This window comes from Oryx dammah, unplaced genomic scaffold (assembly GCF_014754425.2).
Source record: "Oryx dammah isolate SB20612 unplaced genomic scaffold, SCBI_Odam_1.1 HiC_scaffold_1, whole genome shotgun sequence".
In the NCBI taxonomy this organism is placed as follows: Eukaryota; Metazoa; Chordata; class Mammalia; order Artiodactyla; family Bovidae; genus Oryx; species Oryx dammah.
In genome coordinates, this window is record NW_024070185.1 from 8,504,462 (window position 1) to 8,513,414 (window position 8,953).

The 8,953-nt window shown below is 58.6% G+C and overlaps 1 protein-coding gene across 1 annotated transcript in view; it reads left to right on the forward strand.

Annotated features, from left to right (window-relative positions):
• Positions 1-345: 345 nt before the first annotated feature.
• RP1L1 (RP1 like 1) overlaps positions 346-8,953 on the forward strand; it is a 36,501-nt gene continuing 27,893 nt past the window's right edge. Inside the window, exons 1-4 of the mRNA XM_040242137.1 lie at positions 346-942; positions 1,666-1,807; positions 3,701-8,196; positions 8,476-8,691. Coding sequence (XP_040098071.1) covers positions 346-942; positions 1,666-1,807; positions 3,701-8,196; positions 8,476-8,691 — 5,451 coding nt within the window. The remainder of the gene's footprint in view (positions 943-1,665; positions 1,808-3,700; positions 8,197-8,475; positions 8,692-8,953) is intronic.

The following is an 8,953-nucleotide window of genomic DNA, read 5'->3' on the forward strand; positions in this document are numbered from 1 at the left end:
GAATCCACTTGCAGTGCAGGAGATGCAAGAGACATGGGTTCGATCCTTGGGTCGGGAAGAGCCCCTGGAGAAGGTAACCCACTCCAGTATTCTTGCCTGGGAAATACCATGGACAGAGGCGCTTGGCGGGCTACAGTCCACGGGGTCATAAAGAGTCGGATGCGGCTGAGCAGTAGTAGCTGCTCATCAGAATGAACGAACGTGCCTCTCCAAGACAGGGTGGGGAAGATTTGGGGTGGAAAGGGGGTATCTCTGGGCCAACGCCAGGAGGAAATGCGCAGACCCTCAGGTTGCTCTCTGACTTTCCTTTCTCCGATCCCTTTCAGCTGCCTGGTCCTCCCCACCATGAACAGCACTCCAAGGGACGCCCCGGCCCTCGGCCACAGCGAGGGCCTCCTGCCTTCTGTGGCCCGGACCCCCTCTGTCACCCAGGTCACTCCGGCCAAGAAGATAACCTTCCTCAAGAGAGGGGATCCCCAGTTTGCTGGGGTCCGCCTGGCTGTTCACCAGCGCACCTTCAGGAGCTTTGGGGCCCTGATGGACGAGCTCTCTCAGCGGGTACCACTCTCTTTTGGGGTGCGCTCGGTCACCACACCCCGGGGTCTGCACGGCCTCAGCACCCTGGAGCAGCTGCAGGATGGTGGCTGCTATCTCTGCTCCGATAAGAAGCCCCCCAGGACCCCTGGCGGGCTGGGCCAGCCCCAGGGGAGAAGCCCTTCCGCTCAGCAGTTGCGGGAATTTGAAGCACCAGGAACAGCCTCTACCTGCAAAGGTCTCAAAGCCTCGAGGAGGATCACACTGGTTAAGAATGGGGACCCTCGACTCCAGCAGACAGTGGTGCTCAGCCACAGAAACACCAGGAACCTGACGGCCTTTCTCAGCAAAGCGTCGGACCTTCTGCGCTTTCCTGTGAAGCATGTATACACGACCAGTGGGAAAAGGGTAGGCTGTCTAGGATACCGTTTCCTTAAAAAGTTGTCCAGATCTCAGCTCGAAACACTTAGATGGAACCAGGCAGTTATTCCTTTAAAAGAGGCACTGACACGATGTGTGTGTGTGTGTGTGTGTGTGTGTATTAGTTGCTCAGTCGTGTCTAACTCTTTGCGACCCCATGGACTGTAGCCTGCCAGGCTCCTCTGTCCAAGGGGCAAGAATACTAGAGTGGGTTGCCATTTCCTCCTCCAGGATATCTGCCCAATCCAGGTATCAAACTCAGGTCTCCTGTATTGCAGGCAGATTCTTTACCATCTGAGGCACCAGAGAAGCCACAGACACAACTGATACCGTGTATTAAATAGAGGACTAATGAGGACCTACTGGCACCCCACTCCAGTACCCTTGCCTGGAAAACCCCATGGATGGAGAAGCCTGGTAGGCTATAGTCCATGGGGTCGCAAAGAGTCAGACACGACTGAGCGACTTCACTCACTCACTCACTGTACAGTACAGAGAACTCCACACAGTGCTCTGCGGTGGCCCAAATGGGAAGGAAATCAGGAAAGAGAGGATGGATGTATATATATGGGATTCCCAGGTGGCTCAGCGGTAAAGCATCCGCCTGCCAATCAGGAAACATGGGTTCAATCCCTCCCTCTACCTGTGCTTTGCTGGGCAGAAGGGGGTCCTGCAGACCAGGCCTCCTGACTCCACACTCTCCTTCCCCAGGTGGACTCTCTGAAGGCCCTGCTGCAAAGCCCCTCTGTGCTGGTGTGCGCCGGTCTCGAGCCCTTCAGACCACTGGTGATGGAAGATATCAGAAGAAAAGGAAGTGAACTTTCATCTGGGCAGACTTCAAGGAACAAAAGTGGTGAGTTGGGTCTGGAGGATGCCCAGTTTATTTGCACTGGATGGTGGTTCAGGAGGGCCGGGCAGATATCCTTTCTAGATCATTTAGGAAACCTGCCTTGGGCTTCACACCCGGGCATCTCAGTTCTCTAGAGGTCTCTCTTGCCCCTTACTCCTTCTCATCACATTAACTGAGCTGGACAGTTGACTGGGATAGGAGAGAGGGGAGTCTGGTACTTAAAGAGAACAGAATTAAGAGACCTTGAGCTCTAAGATACTAGGATCTAAAATAAGCTTTTATTAAGGACCACAGTGGGTACAACATTATGGGCACAGTGAATCATGGGTATGTGGCATTTGCGTCTTTCAAGAGTAATCACTCTCTTAGGCAACAGTGGGGATCAAACAGACCAAAGAAACAAATCATAATCACGGGTCATCCATCCATCCATCAATCTATGCAGCCAGCCATATACCCATCCAAAAAGTCTATGTGCCAGAGGTAGTCTTTGTTATTAAAAAAAAAAATTAAAGCACAATCAACAAGTACAGAGAAAAATTTCAGCAAAATTATTGGAATTACTATGGGCAAATTTTGGTGAATAATCAAAATAACGCCCTTTGTGAAAAGCTATTAAGAGAATGACAACAATGGTTTCTGTGATTGCCCATGCCGAGTTCTGGACAGAGACCTGTCAATCCCAGCCACTCCCCTGGGGGAACCCTCAGTCTTACTTGATGCTTATGGAGGAGCAGAGCTCGGCAAACCTTCTCCTATTCAGCTGGACTCAAGGGAATCTGCTCTTTTGCTGGCCATAGGCTCAGCCTCTACCAGCCACTCCCTCTTTGCAAAGTGTTAGCTCAGGAGATAAAATGAGAAAGTACTAGGGGTTTCCTTCTTTCTCAGGGTCATGTCTTTCTATCCCCAGGGACCCCCTCTTTTCCTCTTTTTCATGCTGAGGGACAAGTTTAGCTGTCATCTGTAAGAGTTGACTCATTGGAAAAGACCCTGATGCTGGGAGGGATTGGGGGCAGTAGAAGAAGGGGACGACAGAGGATGAGATGGCTGGATGGCATCACTGACTCGATGGACGTGAATCTGAGTGAACTCTGGGGGTTGTTGATGGACAGGGAGGCCTGGCGTGCTGCGATTCATGGGGTCGCAAAGAGTCGGACACGACTGAGTGACTGAACTGAACTGTGTAGGTCCTTCCTTGCCATCATTTATCAACCCCAAAACTTGATGAGTGTTAAGATGATAAATGATAAATCACCACTAGTAATTGCAAAGCATCTTACAGTTATACAATCATGGGTGTATGCAGCAACTTACTGATTTAATTTCCTGCCCTGGGGGTGGGAGTGAAGAGGGCTAGAGGTTAACTCAGGGCACTGACGCTCTACAGCCCACCCTACTGTCTGTGAAGAACCTACTCTGTGCCAGCAACCCTGAGGAAGTCTCATATGCATTGCCTTGCATCCTCAAAACAAACCTGCCAGATAGATCTATTACTTTTACAGTTCAGGAAAGAGGCTCTGCCAAAGCTTACACAGCTAGGAAGTGGCAGGGTTGAGACTGAACTCGGACTTCAAGTTCATCTCCCTGGGCTATACTGGTTCACCTCCTGGGAACTCTGCAAAGATTCATTCTAGAGTGGTTTCTGTCCTAACTAACTGCTGGTTTGGGAGGTGGCAGGGGTACACAGTATTATTGCCTGGAGAATGCCATGGACACAGGAGCCTGGTGGGCTACAGTCCATGTGGTCATAAAGAGTCAGACACGACTGAGATGGTAGTGTACAGAGAGGGGTGTACAGGCTGTGAAAGGCTCATGACTGTGACTCTTCTGCCCTGAAGCCCCCACCAGCGGCTCATTATCTTTCCCTCTTTTCTCTTGCTCGTCACTGTGTGCCAGGGAGCTGGGGGCCCAAGGCCAAACAGAGCGTGATCCATACACGGTCCAGGCTGGAGAACAGGCCACGGCAGTTCTCCTTGATGTCGGAGAGGTCGGGGCACAGCGACCCCTTGGTGTGCCCGCATCGTGCCTGCATGTGCCCTGCCCCCGACAGGCACCCTCTGAACACTCCTGCCCGGCTCGGCCCCTTGGTGGCAGGTGAAGACGTCGAGAAGAATGTGAGCATGAATGAGGATGGCAGCCTATCTGTAGAGATGAAAGTCCGCTTCCACCTGCTGGGGGAGGACCCGCTTCTGTGGTCCAGGAGGCTCGGGAGGGCCAGCACCCTCACCGCGACCAGCAGGGAGGGCCCCGACGATGGGGAGGTGGATCTCCTTGGCTGCGTGTGGAAGGGCCTCTCTAGGGACCCATCAGAGCCTGGGGTGCAGGGATTGGGGCCCTGCGAGGCGGGAGGGGTGGGAGCCTTTGACCAAGGTCAGCGGCAGCAGGGGTCTAGATACGAGATCTGGATGAACCCCCTGTACACCTCCCAGGGAGAGTGGTCGGCCTCTCAGTGGAGGTCTGGGCTGACCCAGAACTCCCACTCCAGGGCCCCCCGGAGCCAAAGGGTCACCAGCAGGAAAAGAGGGAGCAAGGACAGGGCCAGCCCTGCCTCCAGCGACACACCCCCTGGAGGCTCTGAGCCAAACTCCTCCTGCTGCTCTGAGTCCCTGGAGGATGCTGTGGCCAGCTGCGGCCCACATCTGGCCTCAGGGGCTGGTGAAGGCAGAGGCGAGGGAGCAGTGCTGGGCTGCAGGGACCATGATGGCTGCCTGAAACCCAGGACCCGCAGCCTGACAGATGTTCTTCCTGACTCCTCCGCAAGCACCAGGTCTCATGAGGAGTGCAGCGAAAGGGACAAGCTGTCCCAGGGCTGCCCTAGCAAGACTCCCCAGGGGGCCACCCAGCAGGGAGTTCCGGGTTCCCCCACTGTGAGCCCCTCATCTATAGGGATCAAGGACCCACAGGCAGAGGAGTTTGGACAGGGGGCAGGGCACGCCCAGGCCAGAAATAGGTCTGGGATGAGGCCACCTTCAACTCGGGGCCCGGCTGCTTCTGGGGATGATGCGGGAGGCTACACCCCACCTTCTGCCTGTGCCTCAGCCATGAGCAGGAGCAGAAAGCAGGAGAGCAGAGCCAGCACCCTGACCTCAGCCAGCATTTCTGTCCGCAGTCGAGGCGCCCAGAGGGCCCGCCCCAGGCAGCACCACAGCCCTAAGGACATCAACTGCCTGCTTGACTCGCCTGTGTCCCGGCCAATGCCAGGGCCATCCAGCAGAGACAGGGCCCATCCACACGGCCCCCAACCCAGCCTTTCTGAAAGCCCACAGGGCACCTGGAATCGGGCCTCCTGGGACCCAGGGCCACCCTTCTCGGCCTCTCTTTATTCCCAGGACACACGCGGACTAAGCAGCATCCCCGTTACCCCTGGGAGCAGTTCTGACTGTGTTTCCAATTTCCACCTCCCTGATTCTCCCTCTGCTGAGACTGAAGGGGGCCCTAAGTTCAGACCGTGCTCACCGGCTCTCACACCTTCAAACCCATCTGGCCCTTTCAGTGCCCCAGCTGATGGCCTGGGTGAAAAGACTGGGGGTGACAAATTCCGGCGTTCCTGGCCCTTGGTCCTGCCAGCCGGGTGGCCTGAGGGAGGGAGGCTGGGAGCACGCTGGGGCAGCTGCAGTTCACACCTGGGCACATCCCTGGCTCACGGGTCCTCCTGTGGGACAATACAGACGATGCCAGCCCCACAGCCGCAGGGCAGCCAGGGGCCCTCCTCCAAGGCCTGCTGGGTGTGCAGCAGGTACTGTCCCACACCCCCCAGGACATGGCCCTTGGGCAAGAGGCATCCTTCAGGCAGCCGCAGCGAGGGTGACCGCAGCGCTGATGGGGAGCCTAGTGGGGATCAGGTAGGAGAGGAAAAGTTGGATGCGTGGCATCCGCGGCCCCCTGGCTCTCAGGGAGCAGCCTCAGGGAGAGCAGTCAGAGCTGTGAGAAGGGGCAGCCCTCGCAGTGGTCCTCAGCTCGGGAGAATGGTCCAGGGGAAGCTCTCAGGCAGAGGAGGAGGCCTGGAGGAGCCAGAGGAAGGTGGCGGTGAGCTGCTGGGAGCTCTGCCCCGAGCCTCCCCAGAAGCTGTGGTCCGTGCGTGGCTGAGCAACATCCCAGAGGAGCCCGTGAAACACGAGCTGGAGGACAAGGGCGAGGATGTGGCCGGGCATGGCCTGGAAGGCCTCCAAGAGGACCCTGTGGACAAACACTCCCCAGATGGCCTGGAAAGATCAGTTTGGGCCAGACAAGTGCCCCTGGAACAGGCGGCCAGTGAGGAAGCAGAACCAGATAAAGCCTTTCCAGCGGCTAGCAGTGCTAGTCCCAAGTCAAGAGAGGGTCTGCCTTGCCATGGGGTGTCAGAAACCCCTACGGAGGCTGGAACAGGCAAAGGAGTGGCTGTGGACAGTGGGAGGGGCCAGCGCGTGCTTCCCAGCAGGGTCTCCACCTCCTTACAGATCATGAAGGCGCTGATGGGGTCCCGGCCAGGCCGGCCCAGCAGTCTGCCTGAAGTGTCCCGCTCAGCGGGCAGGAGGCTCAGCCGCTCAGCCCAGGCTCTCATCACCTGTCTCGCCAGGCTCCACTTCTTTGATGATGATGACCTTGGGTCTCCTGCTAGCAAAGTGAGGTTCACAGACTCGCCTCGGTACCAGGAGCTCCTAAGTACCTTCCAGGCCCTGTGGCCAGGGAGTGGCCTCAGGAACAGTGAGCTGGAATCAGACCTCCGGGAGCTTGGCTGGTGCCAGGCCCTGCCGGCCCTCGGGCCCCACGTTGCAACCGAGGACTTCAGGCCCACATCCTCCTCTGGGGTGGATGTCGGCAGTGGTTCTGGAGGCTCGGGGGAGGGCAGTGGACCCTGCACCGTGGACTGCAGCCTGGTGTCCGAGAAGATGGAGCTGCCCTTAAGCATCTCCTGCCAGGGGCCTGATTCCAGAACCTCGGGGAACGGACAAGTTCCAGGAAACCAAGAGCTGAGTAGTTATGAGGCTGAGGGCGCTGCCAGTGAGGATGGGGCAGAACAAAACGGCAGGGAGCAGACGCTGGGGGGTGACCCAGACCAAGGAGATGAAAACACAATGCAGGAAGAGGGGGTACAATTGGAGGAAATAAAAGAAGAAGAAAAAGAAAGAGCAGAACCGCAAGCAGAGGGTGTCAGAGGGTTTCCGGAAGAGGAAGGAATCATGGAACTAGAAGTGTCAGGGCCAGGCTCTCAGGATGGGGCTGGTGTCTGGGAAAATAAGAGCCTGCGTGAAGAGGAGCCAGGAGACCCCACTGCTGTTGCCGCGCAGAGCTCTTCAGGGAGGAGAGGGAGCCCGCCAGAGCCCCCCAGGAGCCTCAGCGAGAGGGACCTGGATGCCAGTGCGAGTCAAAGTAGTCCCAAAGCTGAGCCCCCTTTGGAGAAGTTGCTCGGAGCAGCTGAGACTGGCTGTGGGCAAACCCCGGACAAGCTCACCCAGGGGGCTGGTGAGAGGGGCACTTGCAAGGGCCGCAGGGGGTCTCTGATCTCGGACCCCGTGTGGGTGTCCAAGTTGTTGAAGAAGATGGAGAAGGCCTTCATGGACCACCTCGCCGCTGCCACAGCCGAGCTCTGTACCCGCTGGGGCCTGCAGGGCGACCACCTGCTGGACCAGATGGTGGCCGAGCTGCAGCGGGATGTGGGCCAGCGGCTCCAGGACAGTGTGGAGAAGGAGCTTCTCAAGGTCCAGAGCTGGGCAGGGGGCGCGGGCACGGGGCAGCCCAGGGAAGCCCTCCGCTGGGAGGCGTCCCTGCAGACGGAGCAGCGCAGGCAGCGCCTCCAGGCCCTGCGCAACCTCTCGCCCTTCTCCGAGCAGACGCGAGGCCGGGGGCCACCCTCCTTCTCCCTGGAGGACCTGTCGATCTTCAGAGGAGCCCTGGGGACCCAACTTGCAGTAGAGGCCAAGGGGGAGGAGTTCTGTCCTTGCGAGGCCTGCGTGAGGAAGAAAATGGTTCCCGCATCCCCAGTGGATGCTGTGGGGTCAGCCAGCGCGCCCATCAGGAAGGCCTTCGACCTGCAACACATTCTGCAGAAGAAGAAAGGAGGGTGTGCTGACGGAGAGACAGCGGAGGTGGGCCCTGCTGTGGAGAGGGAGGTGGAGCCCCTTCACAGGGACCCCTCGAGGACAGGCACTGTCCAGGGAACTGATGGAGACCCTGAGCTGGGATCAGGCCAGGGCCCCGGAGCAGAGGAGGGGGACCAGACCCTCGGCAGGGATGAAGAGCCCTGGGGGACAGAGGAGGTGGCAGGTGCTCAGGAGAAAGAGGGGAAAACAGAGCCCTGTGCAGGCAGCGACCCCTGGGAGGGGCTGGGGAGGGGGGAGCAGGGCATGGGTGGTGAGGAAGGAGGCCTGGAGGCGGGCTGTGGGGCTGAGGGCACTGGGGAGCCTCACGGCCTGGTGAGAGGCAGCCTGGGTCCAGGCGGACGAGATACTGGTGCTGAAGCGACAGAGGCCCGGGGGGCTGCAAGGGAGGAGCAGTCAGAGACAGGAGGAGGACATGGAGGTGACAGAGAAGGGGGCCCTCGGGTTGGCCTGGGACGTGGCCAGTCCCGTGAAGCTTCTGGAGGCAGGAGCCCGACCCCAAGGGCAGACCCCCCCCAACAGAGGTCAGGCCCCAAGTCAGGCCTCTCTTCCTTCAGCATGTCCTCTCTGGGGAACTGCTCTCTGCTCTCTCAGAAAGGCTCCGAAGACGAGCCGTGGGACGGATGCATGAGGAGCACTGAAGACCAGGACATCCCTGATCCAGAGAGAAGAGTCACAGGCATGCACCCAGAAAGCTCCGCTTCCGAGCAAGAGGGGGTCCCATCAGGTGCCAGAGCTCCAGAGCAAGGGACAGAGGGAGGTCTGAGTCCAGAGCAGATCAAAGAGGAAGGCCTGGCTCCAGAGCAGGAGGTAGGGGAGGGCCTGGCTCCAGAGCAGGAGACAGAGGAAGGCCTGGCTCCAGAAGAGGGAGAGGAGGGCCCGGCTCCAGAGCAGGAGACAGAGGAGGGCCCGGCTCCAGAGCAGGAGGAAGGGGAGGGTCTGGCTCCAGAAGAGGGAGAGGAGGGCCTGGCTGCAGAGCAGGAGGGAGGGGAGGGCCCGGCTCCAGAAGAGGGAGAGGAGGGCCTGGCTCCAGAGCAGGAGACAGAGGAAGATCTGGCCCCAGAGCAGGAGA